Source organism: Dromiciops gliroides, chromosome 2 (genome assembly GCF_019393635.1).
Source record: "Dromiciops gliroides isolate mDroGli1 chromosome 2, mDroGli1.pri, whole genome shotgun sequence".
NCBI classification, from domain to species: Eukaryota; Metazoa; Chordata; class Mammalia; order Microbiotheria; family Microbiotheriidae; genus Dromiciops; species Dromiciops gliroides.
In genome coordinates, this window is record NC_057862.1 from 137,976,842 (window position 1) to 138,000,563 (window position 23,722).

The 23,722-nt window shown below is 39.6% G+C and overlaps 1 protein-coding gene across 4 annotated transcripts in view; it reads left to right on the forward strand.

Annotated features, from left to right (window-relative positions):
• LRRK1 (leucine rich repeat kinase 1) overlaps positions 1–14,900 on the forward strand; it is a 174,837-nt gene extending 159,937 nt beyond the window's left edge. For all 4 annotated transcript variants that reach the window (XM_043989261.1, XM_043989258.1, XM_043989260.1 and 1 more), the window contains 3 exons: positions 1,957–2,804; positions 3,340–3,441; positions 12,224–14,900. In XM_043989261.1, the coding sequence (XP_043845196.1) occupies positions 1,957–2,804; positions 3,340–3,441; positions 12,224–12,401 (1,128 nt within the window). In that variant the 3' untranslated portion in view covers positions 12,402–14,900. The remainder of the gene's footprint in view (positions 1–1,956; positions 2,805–3,339; positions 3,442–12,223) is intronic.
• The last annotated feature ends 8,822 nt before the right edge of the window (positions 14,901–23,722 follow it).

A 23,722-nucleotide genomic window follows, 5' to 3' on the forward strand; every position in this document is an offset into this window, starting at 1 on the left:
AAGTTCAAAGAAAGTCAACAACTGTTGTACCTAAAAGGGAGCTGATGATGAAACTGAAGACAGAATTGCATCAATTATTTAATGAATTGTGTTGTATGGTTTTTTCCAATTGGAAAGCAAATTGTGCTGAGCATCAATCAATAAACATTTATTAAGGGTGGCTAGGTGGCCCAGTGGATAAAGCACCAGCCCTGGATTCAGGAGTACCTGAGTTCAAATCCAGCCTCAGACACTTGACACTTACTAACTGTGTGACCCTGGTCAATTCACTTAACCCCCCATTGCCCCACAAAAAAATAAATAAATAAACATTTATTAAGTGCCTACTATGTGGCAGGCACTGTGCCAAAAACTGGATAGTTTTCTAATAATTTTTTTCACTGAATATACAAATCTTATTAGAAGTGAAGCTTATTATCCAAATAAATGTGGGGTTGAGAACTGAGAACATGTCAGTTCCCATAGTTCATGATAGCAGCAGTTGATTGCCTTGTCTTGATAGCAGCAAATCATTTCCATTTAGTTGGGGGGAGAGGTAGATCTTCACTGACATTGGCTAAAACTTTCAATTCCAACTATACCCCCAAAAGAAAGAAAAGAGATAGATATTTGAGCAATTCAGGACACAGTCTTCATCAGAGACCTAGAAAACATGAAACAAAGAGTTATTTAAAGTCTTCTGCCAGCCAAAAGCACTCCCCTCTGTGCCAAGCAAGCAGCCTCCAGAATGGAAGCAAGGTAATAAAGCATGGTCTGTGTTGTTGGCTTACCTGGGCCTGATGAATGCCTCTCCTCGGGAGACGTTGTCCTGTCCTGAGAGCAGAATGTCTCCAAGTGGATTGCCCAGCACACGTTCCCATTGGAAGGCAGTGATTGCTGCCACAGCTGGAGTGCTGACAGCCTGGGGCCTTCAAATGCAGTTTTATTTTCATGTTTTCCTTGGCTGTTTCCTTTAAAATACTGAAAATGAATTCTGAGAAAGTTACTAAGGGCTTATTGACTTTGCTGTTGAGCTTCAGGTCAGGTCACTGTTTTAACTTTGACAGTTTGAGTCAAACCTCCTTAGAGCTTCTAACACCCAGTTGAGATGTGGCTTTCTGTGCTTTCATCCTCACTGGCACAAGGACATGGGTTTCTGCTTTTCTTTTGTCCTGGGTTTTCCAACCTGAGCTGGTCACCACCTAAAATTGTTTGTTTGTTTGTTTGTTCATTTTGTTTAAAAGGAAGTTGCATTCAACACCACAGTTTGGTGTTGTCCCAAATTCAAAGTAACTGACAATTTGTGAACCAGGTTCTGGGGTTGAGGGATAAGCTCTCGGGACTGGCATTGTCCATTTGGCCTTTGCCTGGTGACATAGAACTTATACTGCTTTAGTAGCTACATAAGTCTCTAGAACCCAGTAGCTAACAAATATAAATCCCTACAAAATGTATAGGAGTGTGCTATTCCCTTGATTAAGATGTTGCTGAAAGTTGGGATAAGAGTTTATCTGGATATCACCAAGCCACCCTTGAAGTCAGCTCCATGCCAAAATTCTTGGCCTACCCAGAAGGTATCCATCTTAATTAAGAAGTCAACTCATCCCCTGCTTACATCATGAAGGGTCCAACCTTTTGGAAAAATGGTGTAAAAAATAATGATGGGCAAGAGAGACGATGTTGACTGCCTGATCTGACACATTGAAATCATCTCTAGTACTAAGTTTTTCAGGAAGGAAGATCCTTTTGATCAGCATAATGTAATACTTCATTAAGAAGATGTACAGAGGGAATCAATTTGTAGGTCCATGGCCCTGAAAATGACCTTTGCTTGGGCTGTGAGGGTGGGAGGAGAACATAGATGACCTTAAGATCTGTATGGGGATAATGCTGCAGCTTTTATTGAAAGTTGTGAAACTAGACTGATGAGAATTTCAAAGAGAACACTGAGAGTGGGTCTGTTTCTCCTTTCACCAGAATTCCTACCTTGTGTTGGCTGGTATGTCTGATGGACTTGTGGCAGTGTTTCCTGTGATCCAGGGTGTTCCAGATAATAACTGCTCCTATCTGTGTTCACATACTGCGAACAGATCCAAATTCAACATCACCGATGACGATCCCAGACAGAATCTTTACCCTGTAAGAGCCATGGAAATAGCTAACAGTGGGTCTGAGGTCTGGTACAGCAATGGGCCTGGCATCCTAATTATAGACTGTGCCACACTGGAAATAAATAAACGATTAGATCCCTATTCTCCTCCTTCTGTGATAACATCGATAGTGGGCAACTCAGAGTGCCATGGTGAAGAAGTGGTCTGGTGCCTGGATGACAAAGACAACTCTTTAGTGATGTACGTCTCTGCCACCTATCAGCTGTGTGCACGGTACTTCTGTGGAGACTGCAGCCCACTCAGAGACACATTTCCAGTTGAGCAGCCCATTCTAGGGCTTTCCACTGCTGGTCTGGCTGGCCCAAATCATCCTGAGGGGGACTGCATAGCTGATATGAGCATAATCTATAGTGAAGAACTTGGAACTCAGATATTAAACCACCAGGATTCTCTTACGGATTATTGTTCCATGTCTTCATACTCATCTTCCCCTTCCAACAGAATCACTAGGTCTTTCTCAAGTCTGCCAACTTCACCCATGAGCTCTCCTAGCATGCCTTTTCCCACTGACTATGAAAACCCTGACAAATTTCATGAGCCCGATCTTTGCTCTGATGGATCTGAAAAGGATGGGCCTCTCATGAACAGTGAAGTATCTGCACACCTACAAGCAGTCAAAATCCTCTCAGTAAAAGACCTCATTTGGATCCCCAGGTAAAGTGTTCCATCAAATAGGGTTACATGGTATGCAAAAAAAAAAAAAAAGAAAGAAAGAAAGAAAAGAAAAAAGGAATCCCCTATTGACCTATTGGGGGAGGGGCGGGGAGGAGATTATACCCACTAGAGTCTTCATTTTTAGTATTATCCTATTTGGGGCCACGGAAGGGCAATTTTTTAAAACTACTCTCAGTAAAAGATGAAGGGAATAGCTCTGTTAACAAGTGGTTTTTATTTATTTATTTATTTATTTTGCTTCTAAGTCTTTTTTCTTCTCTTTGGCAAATCTAATAATAACAGCACTAAGACCAGCGACCCTATCAGATACAATGCAGTGAAAGAGGTGATTTCATTGTGATTAAATTTCCTTTTGGGGAAGTTCTGTTCTACCATTTCTCTGTCATGCCATCTCAGTAATTTAATACATTAGCTGAAACTATATATGTATTGCAAATGCTTTTCCGCTGACTGTATCAATTTACCCTAGAGATTACTAATGTGAGTAAAATTCTTCCCACTTTCTGTTTCTTAGGCAAGGTGGAGATGTTATCGTCATTGGACTGGAGAAGGAATCTGGTACCCAGCGGGGTAGAGTAATAGCCGTATTAAAAGCTAGAGAACTGGCCCCATATGGGTAAGGCTGAATTCGAAACTCCTCTTGAATCTTAAAATATACAAAAGAAACCCCAGGAACTCAACATTTCGGTGCTTTGGTTTACTGAGGTTTCTTTACACTAGATTTGTAGTCAGAAGGCCTGGGTTCAAGTCTGCCTCCCTTGCTTATTAGCTAAATGACACTGAACAATTGATAAGGGAGCTGGATTCAGTGTTCCCTTCTAACCCCAAATCCTAAGAATCAGACAACATCACGAGGCAGCTGGGCAGTGCAATGAGTAGAACTCTGGGCCTAGAGTCAAGAAAACCCAAGTTCAGATCTTTACTTTACTTTACCCATGTCTGCCTAAATTTCCTCAACTGTAAAATGGGAATCACAGTAACTTCTCCCTCCCAGGGTTGTTGTGAGGATCTAATGAGATATTTGTAAAGCGCTTAGCTGGAACATTGTAGGCATTTAACAAAAGGTGACTTGTTTCCTTCCTTCTTTCCATCATCATGCATCAGTTTGTAGCATTTTTGGGGTGTCATCTACCGATATCCCTAAAAAGAAGCGATCCAGGGCAGCTAGGTGGCACAGTGGATAAAGCACTGACCCTGGATTCAGGTGTACCTGAGTTCAAATCCAGCCTCAGACACTTACTAGCTGTGTGACCCTGGGCAAGTCACTTAACCCCCATTGCCCCTCAAAACAAAACAAAAACAAAAAACAAAACAAAAGGAGTGATCCAGCCATAGCACCATAGCAAAGGACAGGGCTAAGAAACCTCTAGCATTCAGTAACCATCTAATGTATGACTCAGCTGTCAGTGCAGTTCATTTCTTGTGTGCCCTGTGAAGGTCATAGTGAAAAACCCACTGGGGCCAAGTCACCAGGGCCAGTGTTAAGTAGGGGGTTGAAGCAATTATCCATGCAGTTCAAGTGGCCCCTTCTCACTTCTGCCTTCCTCTTCTCCCTACCCCCAAAACCTTCTATATTCCACATGATTTCAGAATCTTCATCTGTAAAGAGGAGGGGTGGTTCTACTTGATGGGCTCTCAGTTCCCTTACAGCTCTAAATCTATGACCCTAAAATGCACTGCTGCCCACCAGGATCCCCAGTTACTGCAGGAAGGGGTGCTGCCCTTTCCTGACATCCTTCTGCAACTTGCACTTCTGCTGCCAGTTGTTTTCACCAGAAATGCATGGCTCCACTCTGAGAATAAAGCAGGAGCGAGAACAGTTTGTCCAGGACGTTATATACAAGGCTGGGAAAATGTATAGGCTGAGGCAGAGCATGACTAATTATGGCCTGAGCTGCAACTCCTGGAGCACTCAAACACCCTGGAATGTTTACCTCTCTTCACTTCAGCTACCTAGTCTCAAGCAATAAATTATTTGTGTGCAAAGTCCCCAAATTCTACTTTGTATATGTTTTGGGTCACTTCCACATTACATTAATTCAGCTGCTTCTGGACAGTTCCTGGCTTTTGGTTCCTCCTGAAGCACAAAGAGGGGGAAAAGTCCCATTACACTTATTTCTCTCAGAGCAGAATGATGACAAAGGAAATGTCTGCAGTGAATCAACCTCTGGCAATTGTCAGCGTGGAGCTTTCCAGAATGAGTCACTCTTTAGTTAATGACCCTTGTTTTGTAAATGATTATATTTGAGAAATAAGAGCCATGATCCTGAGTCCATCATGTTTCCAACTTTATTATCTCAAATTAGGCAGGGGTGGGGAGGATGTTTGCTTTGAAATTAGACCTTTTAGATCAGTTCTGAGGACAGACCAATGGATCTCTAATAAAAATGATTACCTACAATAGTGGTTCCCAACTTATGGGCCAAATTATGCAGGATGGCTTGGAGTTTGAGAATCCATATTCAAACCAAGAATCATAATTTTTATCTTTATAACTGGGCCCTCTCTGCCATAAGGCAATCCTTTTATTCTTCCCTAATTTGTTTCCTATCATCCTCCCCAAAAAACTTTTTCCAAACTTTCATCTCCTTTAAACCTTCCATATATGCCCCTACTCTCTCTCAGCTGAGGATTTCACTTCTTACTTTCTTGAGAGAAAACCAAATCATTTGATATGAGCTCCTTCTCCCCTTCTCTTTCTTTCAAAATGCCTTGACACCATCCCCCACTCTTTCCTCTTTTCCCTTAGCATCTGATAAACAGGATGCTCCCCTTGCTAAGGCCAACCCCCTACAGGTGCCCTTGATGACATCCCAGAAGATTGCACCCTCATTCATTCCTTCTCTAGTTCTTTATCTTCAACCTCTATCTACTTACTGCTTCCTTCCCTTCCTTCCAAACATGCCCATTTGCCCTATCCTTAAATACTTTCACTTAACCCTATCAACACCTCAAGATTTTCCTAGTTCTATATCCTTACTTTCTCAATGAAACTCCCAGAAAAAGTTATATACACTCACTTGTATTATCTTTATTTCCTTTCCTTAGTTGAAATGACCTCTGATGATCTTTTTCAGTATTCATCCTTCTCCATATATTTGTTGGGTTTGACCATTCTCTCCTCTCTGGGCTTTTATGACACTGCTCTCTCCTGCTCCTCTATTTGTCCAACCACTCTGCTGTCTCCTTTCCTGGTTTATTATTCAGACCATGCCCCCTCAGGCATGGACCTGGGTCCTGTCAGAGGTCCCCTACTCTTAACTCTACACTTTCTGTTGATGACCTCATCTGCTCAATTTTGAGTTTCAGTTCCACATCACCCTTTGCCAATTATTTGACATTTTAAAACTAAATACCCTAGAGACATCTCCAATCTAGCTTGTCCAAAACAGGATTCATTGTCTTTCCCCTAAAACCCATCCTTTTTCTAAATTTCTCTGTCTGTTGAAAGCATCACCATTTTCCCAGTCTCTCAGGTTCATAACCTTAACGTTATCATCAACTCCTCACTCTCTCTCACTTCAGTCAATCAGTTGTCAGAGCTTGCTGTTTCTCCCAGTATAGCATCCCTCAGGTCCGACTCTTTCTGTCATCTCACATAATTGCCCTGATTGCCTCCAAAAAAAGAAACAATTCAAGCACTATCTTCTACCTGAATCTTTTCCTGATCCCCTAATCTGCTAGTTCCTTCCATCTCAAACTTTTGTATTACTTTGTATATATTCGTTTTTATTTTCTTTGTCTTCTCTACACACACACACACACACACACACACACACACACACACACACACACACACACACACACACCTATCCTTGTTGTCTCCCTCATTAGAAGGCAATCCCCTTGACAGGAGGGATAGTTCTAACACAGTGGCTGGCACATTTGTTCAGTCATCCAGTAGTGTCCAACCCTTCATGATCCTGTGGACCATACTGTTCGTGAGGTTTTCTTGGCAAAGATACTAGAGTGGTTTGCCATTTCCTTCTCCACTGGATTAAGGCAAACAGAGGTTAAGTGACTTGGCCAGGGTCACACAACTAGTTAAGTGTTTGAAGCCACATTCCTGTCTTCCTGACTCCAGGCCCAGTGCTCTATTCACTGAGCCATCTACATGCCTCACCTAGCACACAGAAGGTGCTTAATAAGTACTTATTGATTAATCTCTAACAAAAGAAAAATGCAGCTTCAGAGCAACTGCTATGAGAAACCATTAAATCTTTTAGTTTGTTTTTTTAACAAAAAGGCTATCCTTGGGGCAGCTAGGTGGTGCAGTGGATAGAGCACCGGCCCTGGAGTCAGGAGTACCTGAGTTCAAATCCGGCCTCAGACACTTAACACTTACTAGCTGTGTGACCCTGGGCAAGTCACTTAACCCCAATTGCCTCACTAAAAAATTTAAAAAAAAATCTATCCTTATTCTTGAAAATGTTGTGAATCAATTGTAGAGGTTCATATAAAGGTTCATGTAGCAAATGGACTTCCTAAGCAAAACGTTACTATGTACTTACTTCTATAAACAGTTTACTGTTATTTTGTTGTGATATTCCTATTTCTCAATAATAGGAGACATGTTAGTAAAAGCCAGGGATAACAGTGATACAGTGCATAAAATTACAATTTCCTGGTAGCATAGAGTTGTTGTTGTTGTTTTAATTTATGTCTTTTCTTTTTACGTAACCTTAATTTCCAAATATAATCTTCCATCCTCCTATACCCAGCAAGCTATCCCTTATAACAAAGAATCAAAAAGTAATCAGGAAACAAGGGCAGCTAGGTATCACAGTGGATAAAGCACCAGCCCTGAATTCAGGAGGACCTGAGTTCAAATCCAGCCTCAGACACCCTCATTGCTCCACACAAAAAAAAAATTAAAATCAGGAAAAAAAACAATGTCATCTTAATTTTTAATTTAATTTTATTTACAAATGAATAATTTTAAAAGTCAGCAAGATGAATCAATATGACAACCAAATCTGTCACTGTATGAAGTTTCTACATCCATAATCTTTCACACCTGTAAAGAAAGGGAGGGGGATGTATTTTCTCATTTCTTCTCCAGGGTTAACCTGGCCATTTTAATTACACAGCATTCACTTTTACTTTTCTAGTTCTTTCCATTTACTTTGTCAGAGTTATTATGTATATGTTTTTCCCTGGGTCTGCTTATTTTATAATGTATCACTTCATAAAATTCTCCCTAAGATTCTCTGAATTCTTATTATTCCTCTTATTATAGCACAGTAATATTCTGGTACATTTGTGTATCACAGTTTGCTTAGGGATTTACCAATCTACTTTTCCCCCAATCTTTGTTACCACAAAAAAGTGCTGAGATATATATTTGGGGGGCAGGGCAGGGCAATGAGGATTAAGTGACTTGCCCAGGGTCACACAGCCAGTAAGTGTCAAGTGTCTGAGGCTGGATTTGAACTCAGGTCCTCCTGAATCCAAGGCCAGTGCTTTATCCACTGTGCCACCTAGCTGCCCCTCCTATAAATATTTTGATGTATATGGCACCTTTCTGTGTTTAATTTCCTTGGAGTCTATGCCTGGCAGTGGGTTGTGGGTCAAGGAGTATAAATGTGCATTTTAACCATTTAAAAAAACATAATTCCAAATTTCTTTCCAAAGTGATTGGACCAACACACAGCTTTACCAACAGTTTATTAGTATATCTGTCTTTTTGCAGCTGATGCAACATTAAGGATTTTCAGCATTTTTCCATCTTTGCCAGTTTCCTAGGTATGAAGTGAAACCTCAAAGCTGTCTTGATTTGCATTTCACAGTATTTATGATTTGGAAAATTTTTCATATGTTTGCTAATAGTCTGAAATTTTTCTTTTGAGAACTGTTTGTTCAAATACTTTTTCTGTTTGTTTAATAAGGGTGACTCTTGGTCTTATATACTTATATTAGTTCTCTCTATATCTTGGATATCAGACCCATATTAGAGATAGTTGGTGTAAAGATTCTACCGCACCCCCGCCACACACACACCAATCAACAGGTGGCCTTTCTCATCCCAAGTGCACCAGAAAACTCCTTAAGGCTATAAATTGCAAAGCAGGTACTGACCTGAATTGGTAGAGGGAATTTCCTACATACCAGGTTGATCCTTAGACCAATTGTACCACAGGTCCAATCCTTTTTAAAAAAATCATCTTATTAAATTTGACTTACTGACTGTTGTGAATTAGAATAAGTAAAGTGCTTTGCAAACCTTAAAGCACCATGTAAATACTAACTATGAATATTAGTTCACATCTCCCCATCTTTCCCACATGAATAGCATGACTGTCAAATGTTTTACTAAAACCTAGGTAAATTACATTTACAACATTCTTCTGATCTACCAGCCTGATTACCATGTTAAAATAGCAAAAAAGATTAGACTAGCACAACCTGTTCTTGTGCTTGCTCTGTGATCTCTGCTTCCTTTTCTAAGTGTTATTGAACCATCCTTTTAATAATACAGTCTAGAATTTTGTCAGTAATCAAAGGCAGACTCACTGACGTATAGTTTGTAGGTCCTGTTTTCTTCAGTTCTTTGGAATATTTGGCCTTCTCTAAGCCTATGGTATCTATCTTATTTTATGCAATTTTTCAAAGATTACTGATTCAGCAACCACATCTGCCAGTTCTTTGATGAAGTTCATCTGTACCTGGTGTCTTGGACTCACCAAAAATAGCTAGTTGTTCTCTTACTATCTCCTCACTTATCTACCCTTTCTAGTACAAAAATAATTCTCCTCAGCAGAAAAAGCAAAATAAATCAAGCAAGTATTTTTTCTCTCTGATGTCAGTTGTTATTGTCCCATTTATCTCAAGCAGCATTCCTCTTCTACCTTCTTCAATCCTCCTCTTTCCCTTGCTAACAAATGATATTTGTCATTTTTTATTTCCTCACCAGTCTCTCAGGTCATTGTGAGCTTTAGCCTTCATGACACCATTCTCAGAGGAGGATCATCATTATTTAGAACTGGAACGGTCTTTAGAGACCATCCTGCTTAACCTCTTCATTTTTTTAGATGAGGAAACTGAAGGCCAAGGTCAGACAGCTAGTAAGTAGCAGTAAGATTTACCTAGGTCTCTTGCCTCCCAAGTTCAATACTCTTTTCATGGTACTATGCTCCTTCTCTGAGAGCCAGTTGCACAATGGAGGAAATTGGTGACATATTTAATCCAAAACCAGATAAAATCCCTAAGTCATTTACATTTACCTTCAAAATGCATTATACCTTTTTGTAGTAGATTTATCTGCCCAACTGCATGTGTCTTAGGCAAGTCTTCATATTGTCTTGCAAGAAGCAGCAGTGAAGCATCCAAGGGATGCAGAGCCAAACCCCTGAGCTGTGAAAACATGGCTCTATGATTCTGAATAAGTCATTTAATCTCTTGATGTCCTGGGCAAGTCTCTGAGACTAAAAGTGAAGAGAATGTGCCAGTCTGTGTTGGTAGAATGAGTTTCTCATCTGAGGCTCCATCTACAGATGAAATCATGGTTCCAGTCTAATGTGTGTATTTTAATATATAAAGGCATACCTCAGAGATAATGTGGTTTTGATTCCAGATGACCACAATAAAGCGAGTACCACAAAACAAAGGCACATGTATTTTTTAGTTTCCTAGTACATATAAAAGTTATGTTTAGGGGGCAGCTAGGTGGCGCAGTGGATAAAGCACCAGCCCTGGATTCAGAAGGACCTGAGTTCAAATGCGGCTCAGACACTTGACACGTACTAGCTATATGACCCTGCACAAATCACTTAACCCTCATTGCCCTGCAAAAAAGAAAGAAAAAAAAGTTATGTTTACACTATACTGTAGTCTGTTAAGTGTGCAGTAGTATTAGTATCTGTAAAAACAATATACTTGCCTTAATTAAAAATACTTATTACTAAAAAAAAAATGCTAACTACCATCTAAGCCTTCATCAAGTTGTAATCTTTTTGCTGGTAGAAGGTCTTGCCAGTCTTGATGGCTGCTGACTGATTAGGGTGGTGGTTGCTGAAGGTTGTCGTGGCTGTGACAATTTCTTAAAGTAAGACACCAATAAAGTTTGCCACATTAATTGTCTCTTTCTTTCACTCGAATACATAGAGATGATTGTAGGGTTATTATCTGGCCTAATTTCAACATTGTACCTTAGGGAATAGGGAGCTCTGAGGAGACCAGGAGAGATGGGGGGAACAGTCAGAAGGTGGAGCAGTCGGAAGCTACACATTAATCAGTTAAGTTTGACTTCTTATATGGGTGCAGTTCATGGCATCCCAAACCAATTACAATAGTAATATCAAAGATCACTGATTACAGATCACCATAATAGATATAATAATAATGAAAAGCAGGAAATATTGTGAGAATTACCAAAAGATGCTACAGAGACATGATGTGAGTACATGCTGTTGGGAAAATGGCACCAATAGACTTACTCATTGCAGGGTTGCCACAAACCTTCAATTTGTTGGGGGTTTTTTAATGCACCATCTGTGAAGAGAAATAAAGCAAAGTGGAATAAAATGAGGTATGCCTATATGTATATATTTATACATTCATATATATATGCATGTGCATATACACAATATACACATACGCATTTAGAGATGGCTTAAGGAAAATGCCCATTCTGACTTATATCCCTGAAATTACCAAGATTCAGTCCATTAAGAATAAAAAGCATAAAGTAAAATTGTCTCTCTTGACCCCCGTTCTATATTATTACAAAGCATTTAGGCATATACACATGCACACATGTGTTTATTACATATATGTATGTGTGTATATTGTTGTTTCGATCCCGTCCAACTCTTTGTGGCCCCATTTGGGGTTTTCTTGGCAAAGATACTGGAGTGGTTTGCCAGAAACTGAGGCCAACAGGGTTATATGACTTGCAAGTCACACAGCTAGTAAGTGTCTGAGACCAGATTTGAACTCAGGAAGAGGAGTCCAGCACTTTATGCACTGTACCACCTAACTGCCCATATGTATATATAGAAAATATGTATTATTTTATTATATGTAGAAAATATTATATATAACATGCTATATGTATACACATTTAAAGAGCTAGTTTTGCTCTAGGAGCTAATTTGAATTGTGTGTATACATACACACACATAATAATTATATGTATATATACGTGTGTGTGTATAAATGCAATGAGATATATATATATACACAATGATATATGTGTGTGTATATTTATATATATTTCAAACATATTGGTTATGCAAGGTATAATGCTGGAACTGTTCACCTTTTCAGTATTTTTCTCTAAACATCTATACAAAATACTGTAAAATGAAGCTTCTGTCTGCAGCCTCCCCTCGTGATGCCATATGTTTTCTTAGAGGAGCTCTAGCTCCATTCTCAAGGCCTGTCCTTTGATTCCCCAGGACGCTGGTTGAAGCTGCTGTTGTAGCAAAGGACACGGTTGTGTGCTGCTTTGAACAGGAAAACATGGAATGGTGCCTGGCTGTCTGGAGAGGCTGGGGGGCCAGGGAGTTTGACATTTTCTACCAGTCCTATGAAGAGCTGGGAAGGCTCGAAGTTTGTATGCGAAAAAGAAGGTAATTCTTATGGAATTTAAGTCTAATGGTCTCTGAGGGATGAACAGACCAAGGAGTATCAACTGACACCCTTCAGTGTTGTAACCTGGAGAGCTCCATGTCCCCAGAAGAGGGACTTTTCTTTCTTTCTTCATATTTTGCTGCTAAGAACTACTGAGAAGTTACCTGCTGTGCAGTGTATTGGGGGGAGGGGGGAGCACAGGGGACATTATGTTTTGGGTTTTTTAATACAAAGTCATTTGGATACCTTCTTTTTTCTGCCCTTCATTCTTCATTCTCCAGCAAAAAAGGCCTGGTGAGAACCTGTTTGTACTCTCACCAGTCCCTTAGACATCTTTCTCCTTTTCCCTTCTCTAACCACAAAAAGAAAAGAATATCTGGATTCTGAACAAGAATTCTTGGGCTTTTAGAATGATGATGGAGCAGCACCCTTTCCCTGCCCCCATTTTATATTTCTTTCAACCAAGTCATGGTTGTAATTACACTGTGCCTTCTCAGCCAAGAGGGCCAGCCTGAGCGTGATGGGAGCGATTGTTGTCCCCTTCCTTCCATGCCTCCAACGTTCACCACCTGGCTACAAAATTTCTGCTATCCCCAAAGGCAGGTTCCTAGGGTTGGCCAAAACTCACTGATGTATCTGAGATTGATTATCTTCCCTAATGCAGAAAGTATCACTGTGATAAACCCCCAGATGTACTCTCAGTGACCAACATTGCTGGTCCTAGGGTATGAATTAACATCTTTAAATCATGTGGCTAAGAAGCAAAAAGAAAATGTCATCCAGAGGGCAAATGATTTCAATGTTTGCAAGGTTCCCGATGCTTTTGCAGTTGACAAAAGGAAGAAGTAATGATCAGTGGCATTTCAAAATAGTCTTATGTGTTTATATTTTTTAAAAGCAAAGTTGAACACAGCTGGAATATAAATGCTCTGTATGTACATAATCTTGTTTGTTATTTTTAAAAATTAATATCTCTCAGCCCTTTGGTTATGAATTCACATTTTCCTGGGTTGCACAATACTACAATATACATTAAGATTTGCTGCATGCATGTACAGTAGAGTGTAAAAAATAAATTAGTTCACAGAGAATTCATGTGTATATTATATAACTTTTTAAATAAGGGAAATATATATATATATATTAACTCAGTTTCATCATTCAAGGCTGCTTGACACAGAACCAGAAAGTGAAATGGGAGAGTTACACTTTGGTTCAACTGTTGACTTAAAAAAAAATAAAATAAAATTTGACACGGGGCAATTTCATTCATTTGAAAATAAACAGACTACTTAAAATGAGGTAATGGCTTATAATCTTTTGTTGACAGCTTGGGATAATTATATCTCATACAACACACAGTCCTTGCTTGTTTATGCCACTGAAATATACTTCTTCCATTTTTACTTCACTGATCTTCAAAGCTGGCTCTGTGTAGGTGGTGTGATCTGAGATGGACAATTAGGCTTCTGCTTATTCCAAAATATTTTCCTCTTTGGTGTACCATATTGCCTCCCTCTCCCCCATTTCCTGAGCTGAAATTCCTATCTCTAAATTTACTCTCCCAAGTCAGATTTTTAAAAAAGAAAAATCAAGACCTTACCTCCAGAAGGCTGTTGTTAAAAGACAAGGGAAGGCAGGAACCTTGAGAATTCTATAGTTCCAATGCCTTTTGGAATATTTAGACCTTATTTTTCTAAGATTGTGATTCCATGGACATATTGTACCATTGGGAGCATACTGGTCATCAAGAAATGGTCTTTTTTGGCATCTAGAAGTTTGGGATAATTGAAAACACTATGCATTTTCCCAAAGGTGATCCAGACCAATCTTCTTCCACTAGTCATTTTTAGGCTTGTTATTTTCCATCTCAGCACCTAAGACAAATATTTTGATGAATGAACTCAATGAAATTCAGGTCCGGGTGTATGTCACAGTCTGGACAATATGGTTTGTTGTTTTTAGTTCATATTGTTCCTCTATTGCACTGCTATGGGTTTCACTAGGAAAGTTTTATAGTGTTCTGGAGCAAAAACAAATTCAATGAGGAAGGAAAGGAGATCTACCCAAAGACATGAATGATAGGAGAACTAGCAAGGAAAAAGGATGAAAATGAAAAGTGTCAGTATTATAAGAAAAGTATCAGAAACTTTAACGCTCAGAATGAACTGAGACTGTTAATAAATGCCAAGGATAACAAAAAATGTGCTTTTGGTGTTGTGTTGTATTTTTGTTGTTGCTATTTTGGGGACAAGAAGAATGTTAAAGAAGGGAATAAAACCTAAACTTGGGGTAGATAGAATGATAACAGATGATAGAAGGTAGATACTCAGCTCATTTTCTTATGTACCATCCCACCCCCAACTTACACTCAAACTCAAAAGTTAGGTCCCTAGAAGTGCTGCTAGATTCAGAGTTGTAGGGGATAAACCTATGGAACAGTACTTCAAATACTATTATATAACTGTGTGACCCTGGGCAAGTCACTTAACCTTCACTGCCCCACAAAAAAAAAAAAAAGAAAAAAAAAGAAATACTATTATAAGCCCCCACTGTCATGTGTTCTATTAAGAACCTAAGAACAGTTGGTAGAAATAATTTCTTCCTAAAATCTGGGGCACACTCTCCCACAGATACAGTATCTGTGTAAAGAATGAACCCAAACTTAGAGTACAATGGCAATGAGGCAAACATGAGAAACAAATGTAACAGAGGCAGTAATGAACAGTTCCTGGAATTGGAAGTCCTTTCTTGAGTCCATTAACATCTCTTCTCAAATGTAAAGAATCACTTGAAGCTGCCTCCTCCTTCAACTATCTTTGAATTTGTTTGCCTTTGGTGTAGCTCTTTCCTTCCACCTGGATACATTGTTTCCTATTGGTCCAGGCTCTCTAGTAAGATGGCCAATGATGTGGGAAGACAGGAAGTGAAGAAAATTTCTGAAAGGCCATTCCTCACCTTTCTCCCCTCAGACCTCAAGCCTTTCATTCCCTCTCAGGTGTCCTTTCCGCCCTACCACTTATGACTCCCAACCCTCAATCTGACAAACTCCAAACTAAAACTCCTGTCACTAGACCAGTGGACTCTTGAACTGACTTGCTGTTTCTATACATGTGGCCATGGAGCATGAGTGATCCTCTCAATCAATCACAGGATGTTTCCTCTGTTGTATTATTTATCTTTACCCAATGACCAAAGTCCTCTCAAGTTCTTAAAGGATCTATTTACAATTTGTGATGAGGTTGTAGGAAATCACATTTTGAGCCCATTGATTGATCATTTAATTATGTTACTGTTTCAATTCAGGTTCCTGAACCATCTGTGTTTACATTAATTGATGTGAGGGAATAGACTTCCTTCTCTCCCAACTTAACATTTGTTTTCTTCACCAATGAGAATGATTTTCCAAGCAGAAAACAGTAGAATGAAATGGTAAACGAGAAATTCAGAGCCAAAATAAATGTGAAAATGGTCAAATAGAACCTAACTTTATTTAGTGGGTTTAGGTCAGATGACTACATCCCTGAGAACTAGTAACTGTGATTATTGAGTAGCCATCAATGACTTTTGAAAGATTGTGGATATTGAGAGAGGTGCCACAATCCTGGAAAAGAATAAATTTCTCAATTTCAAAAATTAGAAGAATGATTGCAAACATTAAGCTTGTTAGTGTGAATTATGTTTATACTAAAATCATAGGGCATATTATTAAAGGGAGGTTTTGTGAGCATTTAGAAAAGCAAGCAGTGGGGCAGCTAGGTGATGCAATGGATAGAGCGCTGGCCTTGGGTTCCAGAGGACCTGAGTTCAAATCCAGCCTCAGACACTTGACACTTGCTAGCTGTGTGACCTTGAGCAAGTCACTTAACCCTCATTGCCCCACAAGAAAGAAAGAAAGAAAGGAAGAAGAAAGAAAGAAAGAAAGAAAGAAAGAAAGAAAGAAAGAAAGAAAGAAAGAAAGAAAGAAAGAAAGAAAGAAAGAAAGAAAGAAAGAGAAAAGCAAGCAGTGATCACTAAGAACCAGCATGGCCACAGAAAAGCAGGTTGCAGAATCTAAAAGTTGGAAAGGACTTTAGAAGCCATCTAATCCAACCTATGCCCAACTGAGCAAAACCCCTTCACAACATCCCCAGAAAGTGGTCCTCTAAACTTCAATTAAAGGGTTTCAATAAGGAGAAACTCCCCATCTCCCAAAGCAGTCCATTCCATTTTTAGTAGCTCTAATCATTAGGAAGGGTTTTCTTACATTGACCCTAAATCTGCTGTCCAGGGAACAAAAAGAACAAACAGAATTCTTCAATATGATGTCCTTTCAGTACCTGAAGACAGCAATACATGTATGCATTTGGGTGTGTGAGATCGCATGCACATGCGCGTGCACACACACACATGCACACACACACAGTCTTTGCTTCTTCATCCAAAGGCCCAAGATTTCACCAGAAATCCAAATCTTGCTCTACTCTTTCCCTATCTGATACACTGTGTTCATGTGTTCATTCCTTTGGTAGAAACATTGAGATATTTTTCATTCTTTTACAACTTTACCCTTTGAGATATCTTGAAAAATAGTCTCAATGTTTCAAAAGTTGTAGCAGCTTCAGAATGGGCCTGAAGTCAGGAAGACTCCTCTTTCTGAGTTCAAATATGGCCTCAGACCCTTCCTAGCTATGTGACCCTGAGCAAATCATTTAATCCTGTTGGGCTCAGTTTCCAAATCTGTAAAATGAACTGGAGAAGGCAATGGCAAACTACTCCAGTATCTTTGCCAAGAAAATCCCAAAAGGGATCATGAAGAGTCAGACATGACTGAAATGACTGAACAATAATAGGAGACCTCAAGCAAGGGCCATTTTGTCCACCCCATACCCAAAAGAAATCCTTAACTATAAGAAATCCATCATGAGATGATTCAGCTTTCATTTCCTTATGTGCCCTTCATACACAATCTATTGGGTTGTGGTATGGCAGAGACCAGGTGTGGTGATTCCATTATTGTCCTTGATGGAAACAGATTGCTAGTAAAAAACACTGATAAACATTCCATTTCATTTCTATTTGTGGTTCTTTTGCTTTCAGCTACAGATACTCTCTGGAGAATCTGGCTTAGATTTCACACTAAGCTCTCTCACACCAACTTACTTTCATTTCAACTGTTTTTTATTGTTTTGCTACTAGTACCACTTGCACTCCCTTGGTCTTCTCCATGATGTATTTAACAAATGAGCTCATACTCTAAATTGATGTTGCCCTTGACTGCTTGCTGGTTTTTTGTCCTTCTAGCAAAGACCTTAAATGTTTGCTGTCTAAGATCATTTTAGGTCTATTTAAGCCACCTCATTGTAATAACTGCTTTGTTTTGGTTAAACCTCCAAGAAATGGTGATAATCACATTTTACTTCTGTTTATTTCTCATTTTTCAGAGGTCACAGCTTGTTTGAACAAATCAAGATAGGGCTGCTGTAATTGCACATCATGTCTTCATGTCAGATTTATCCTTTCTGCTAATTTGATATTTACTCTGACCTTGCTCTAACTAGTCAATGATCTGACAGTACAGACGGTGTAATCTGAAATGGCTGCTATGTCTGTAAACAGACTTTTCCTGTCTATAAAAATGTAGTCAAATTTATTTTTACTCTGTCATTTGAATTTCACCATGCATTCTCCAACTTTCTTCTTATTAAAAAAAAGATGGAAATAAAAGATGAATGATGTATAGGTATGAAGCATCTGAGCCACCTACCAACCTCAGAACCCTTTTATTTTCTCCCACAATAGTCCTGCTTTCATGCTTCAATGTGACAAGAAGGTGTCCCTAGGTTCTCCAGGGCTTTGTTATCAAAGTACAGGTTTGAGCAAGTTCTACTTTTCTGATACAAGGATTGGGATAGAAACCCTCACCCCAATTAATATAAACACAATAATAAAAACAGTCATGTTGATGAATCAATTGACATTATAAATGCAGTTCAAACAAGTTTTTAATCAATTTTGGAGGAATGAAGTTCTTAGAGTGAAAGCAGATGATGCCACCCAGAAAATATTTTGTGATAAATTGAAGATAACCTCTCAGGTTCTGTGTGACTTTAGATAAGACAGAAACCTCCCTGACCACAGGAAAAGGGATAAGTTCAGAAGAATCATCTATCAGTGCCATTAGAGAGATTCCACTAGCAACCAGAGATGGTAGGAATATCCAAGGAGCAGCAGTAGCTGACATCAGCATCTGCATCAAGAACTGAGAGATGCACTGAGGAAAAACTTGACACACTAAAGAAATGCAGCTTTAGGAACTTCAGAGTTCAGCAGAGAGTTATCCCTTAGGGGAATTTCATGAGGACACTGTAAAGGGAAAACAGACTTCCAGTAACCAGAAACTGTGAGTTTACCCTTTGGGCACAGGAGCTCTCTTGACTTTGAGCTTATTCTCTTCAGAGGTCTCGTAAATACAAGGGAAATGCATGTCTCCAATATGAGAAAATGTTCCTGTAAAACTTTCCTTGTTTTACCTGTTTAATAAATAGTCTTCCTAAAAGCCAATGAACTCTGACTGATAAATGAGGAGCATACTGCATGGGGGCTTCTAAACTACTGTACTAAAAATCCCAACTCCTCATGGCTACCCAGAAGGTCTTGAGGGAAGAATTGGTCCCCCAGCCCCACCATTGCAAATAGGAATTAGGGAGGTCCTAGGTAGGGGTACACTGTAAAGACTTAATGTATGGACCCAGAAATAGCTATGTTTCTGCCATACAAAGAACTGTCTAGCTAGCATGGAAAAGCTTATCACCAGCACTTTGGCTACCAGACAAAAACTACTTTGGGTCATGGCAACCTCTGAAATGGACAAATGTTCAAAATGACTATCAACTGTCCAGTTCCCCCTTTGCCCTCCTCAGTGACACTAACAGACTCTTGAAAAATGGATCAGAGTAAGAGGTCTGTGCTGGTTTGGGGGTGTTGCTGCCTTTCAAGGACACATCTGCTTTGAATTGGAGAGATTCAACCCCATTCAGAGAAAGTTGTCCCTGTCTGTTGGGCCATTCCTGATTCTGATTTCACATCCACTCTAGGATGATCCCAGCAGTTCTTAAAGCCTACAAATCCTAGTGCTAAATCAGGCTGAATCTTGGAATAACTTCCTAAACTTGCCTCATACCAAATTTGGCCCCACCTAGGACTGGTCTTGGAGAAAGAGGATAGTTAAAAATTTTAGCACCCTTTTAGATACATTTACTCCATTTTGGTTTGGCTATTGTAGTTGTAACAATCTATTTTTTTAAAAATCATGAATATTTTTATTTAAAGTTTTAAGTTCCAAATTTTATCCATCCTCCCCTCTCTTTCCTCCCTCCTCCCCAAGGCAGATATAGGTTATATATGTGCAATTATGCAAAACATTTCCATATGAGTCATTTTATATAAGAAAACTTGAATAAAAGAAAGTAAAATATAGCATGCTTCAGTCTGTGTTCAATCAATATCCGTTCTTTCTCTAGAGGTGGATAATAATCCTTCATCATTAGTCCTTTGGGATTGTCTTGGATCATTGTATTGCTAAGAATAGTTGTCACACAGTTTTTCATCAAACAATATTGCTTTCACTGTGCACAACGTTCTCCTGGTTCTGCTCACTTCACTATGCATCAGTTCGTACAAGTCTTTCCAGGCCTTTCTGAAATCATCCTACTGTATTGCTATACAGTAGCATATAACTATGTTGCAGATAACTATGAAATCACAAGTTTGATCTAGTACTTTTGGATTCCCAATTTAAGTTGTGAAAATGAGTAATCATGGCCAAAGAACTGACCAGTCATTGATTTGCTGGTTTGAACCTCTTCATACTTAGCTAAGCTGGTCCACATCTGTTAGTCCTCTTCTGGGACTGGACTGAAAGCCTTTCCTGCTTGGTATAACCTGCCATAACTTGCAATCCAGATATCATAGGAGAAACTAATTTGTTCCTGCAAATGTTAAAAAGGGTCTTCTAACTTTGCACTTTATTCTCTCTTCCTTTGAAGCTAATGGATCCTAACCATATTGTTCTGCTCCCCTACATGAAGGATTTGATGGTTGGTGAATAAAGCTCAAACCCATAATTCCACCTAAGCAGTGCAAAGGTCTTTCTCCATGGCTCCAAATGGGAATTCCTGTGATAGATGAGCAAGAGACTCATCACATCCTAATTGAGGAAGGATAAGCTGTTTATCACAGCAGAGAAGCAAAGGAGACAGCTTTGAAGAATTGAATGCAGGAGAGTGACTCAGCCTAGCAGTTGTAGTAAAGGAATGGGGTATAAGACACTGAAGTTCCCCTGCCTAGGAAGAGATGGACATTTCCCCTGTGACCTGTGAAGAAGTAAAGCATCTCTCATTTCAACTGCAATTATAGTCTCTTTCCTGCTCCCTCTGAGTAGTGCTGCAGTGCTATTAACCTGTTACAAGTCCTCTCCTCATGGCTTCTTGGTATTGGGGTCTCCCTGTCTCAAGTCTGTCCGCACTTCTTATCCATCCTCCATTCAGTTGTCAAATTAATCTTCTTAAAATACAGGTCTGACCATGTCATTCAATAAACTCCAGTAGTTCCCTATCCCCTCTAGGATCTAATGTCCTCTAACATGTAAAGCCCTTTATAGCTGGACTGGTCCCTTCCTGCCTTTTCAGTCTTCTTACACTTTATTCTTCCCCACTCATTTCAGTCCAGTGACACTGCTCACTTCCATGCTGTTTCTTGCACACAATTCCACATATTTTCCCTGGCCATCCTCCAAGCCTGGAATTCTCTACCTACTCATTTCCATCTTCTGGCTTCCTTCAAAGTCCAGCTAAAATTCTACCTACAAGAAGCCTTTCCCAATCCCCCTTAAAACTAGTGCCTTCTTTTTGTTGATTATTTCCATTTTATCTTTGTTTGCACATAGCTGTTTGTAATGCAGTTTCCACCTAATAGACTAAGCTACTTGAGAGCAGGGATTTTTTTATTTTTTTTGTATTGGGGTTTTTATATTTTTGCTTTTCAGGGGCAACTAGGTGGCGCAGTGGATAGAGCACCTGCCCTGGAGTCAAGAGTACCTGAGTTCAAATCCGGCCTCTGACATTTAACACTTAACTAGCTGTGTGACCCTGGGCAAGTCACTTAACCCCAATTGCCTCACTAAAAAAAATAAAATAAAAAATATTTTTGCTTTTCTTTGTAGTGCTTAGTAAAGAGCCAGCCACATAATAGACACTTAAATGGATACTTGTTTACTGGTTGACTACATTTGCAACCTGGGTGTGAGTTCCAAAGACACTTTTACCTCTATGCTTTTCACACTCTACTGGAACAGAGATTCATGGCCACCAATTGCTTGTGGATTCATCTTAAATGAGTTTTGATTTGAAAATAGCCTTAAGCAGTGAGGGGGTGGATTCATTGGCAAATGCCAGGATGTTTATGCGAATCCTGTTTTCTTTTCTGAAATGGAACCAGTGTTCCACTTCGGAAGGGAACAAAACAATTTGACTGCCAATAGACAACACACAGAGGCAAAATGGGGGCCACAAGAGAGAGAAGACTGGTCAACACAGGTTCTGAAGAGCAAACAAGGTCTTCTTTAGAACGCAGATAGTGATGAACTTTTGACTCTAGAATTTGAGAATTTACAACCACAGTAATTCCAGGCTCAGTGCATTGTCTTAAAAAATCATCAGATTTGGCATTTCTACCATCTTGTCCCTTGAAAATACAATAACCTTTACCTAAATCTAGTACAAATCTAGTAGATGACCTTTTTCAGCAAGCACTGCAATCTACAAATTACTGAGGGGAGAGTTAATTGTATAGATTAATTCAGAACTATGCAATATCTCCCAGAACTTTGCTTTTGTTCTGGGAGAGTACCAGGGGCCTTGTAGGAATTGATAACAGAGCCAAGAGCCCCTAGGGCTAGGGAGCTCTACAATATTTGCTGAGTCTCCCATCATTTTTCCATACAAAGAGACAACTACTGCACAAAGTGCAGAGCATTTGGTGGAACACCAAATATTCCACAGGATATGAAAAGGAAAACAGACACAACAAACAGGCACCAAGAAAAATAGGCACCTGGTAGAAACTTAGAGAGCCAGCTTTGCGATCAAAGTGGGTAACAGTTTAGTGTGTCTGCACATTCCTGGCATTCTGTACAGAGAGGGAAAATCCTTATCGATCATTTTCTAAGGGCCTTCTCAGCACTTAAAATTGTTTCCCATCCTTAAAAGCATATTGTTTGCAGAACTGGATCATACCTTTAGAGCTATGAAAGGTCTTTGGAGGTCATCTTCTTTGTTTTATAGATAAGAAAACTAAGGGCCAGAGAGGCAATATGATTTGCCCAAGATGACACAGATAGTAGTAGAAGCAGGTCACAAACCTAGGTCCTTTGATTCTAGATCCAGTATGTTTTTCATTACATTACCTACTGAACCCCTACTATGTGCTAAAACCAGTGTTATAAAAATGAGTGAGTACAGGGTTCCAACCTTTGCTACCTCAAAAACCTTTGGGAATTTTCTATTACATAGTCTCATGGTCAAAGTGGTTAGGTCTTGCACCTAGTGGGCATTTAATGAATGGTTGTGGACTTTTATCCATTAATATTTATTAAGCACCTACTATGTGCCAGGCACCGTGCTAAGCTTTGGGGATATAAATAGAGGCAAAAGATAGTCCCTGCCCCCAAAAACCTCACAATCTAATGGGGGGAGACATCACATAAACAAATATATACAAAAGAAGCTACATATAGCATAAATGAGAAATTATTAACAAATAAAGGCACTAGAATTAAGGGGGTTAAGGAAGGCTTCATATAAAAGATGGAATTGTAGTTGAGACTTAAAGGAAGCCAGGGGATTGAGTAGGTGGGGATGAAGAAGGGGAGTATCCCAAGCATGGGGAACAGCCAGAGGAAATTCCTGGAGTGGAGAGATGGAATGTCTTGTTCATAGAACAGAAGAGGCCAGTGTCACTGGATCTAAGAGTACTTGTCAGGGAGTAGAGTATAAGACCAGAAAGGTAGGACCAGCTGTGATATGAAGGGGTTTGATTGTCAATCAAAGGATTTTGTATTTGATTCTGGAGGTGATAGGAAGCCATTGAAGTTTTGGATTGGAGCAGAGAGAGACTTGAGGCTGGCAGACCTACCAGCAGCTGTAGCAATAATCCAGGTGTGAGGAACTGGAGCTCTGCACCAGAGTGGGGGCAGCTTCAGAGGAGAGAAGGGAGCCTATGGGAGAGATGTCACAAAGATGAAATAGGCCTTGACAACAGATTGGATGTGGAGTGGCGGGGGGAGG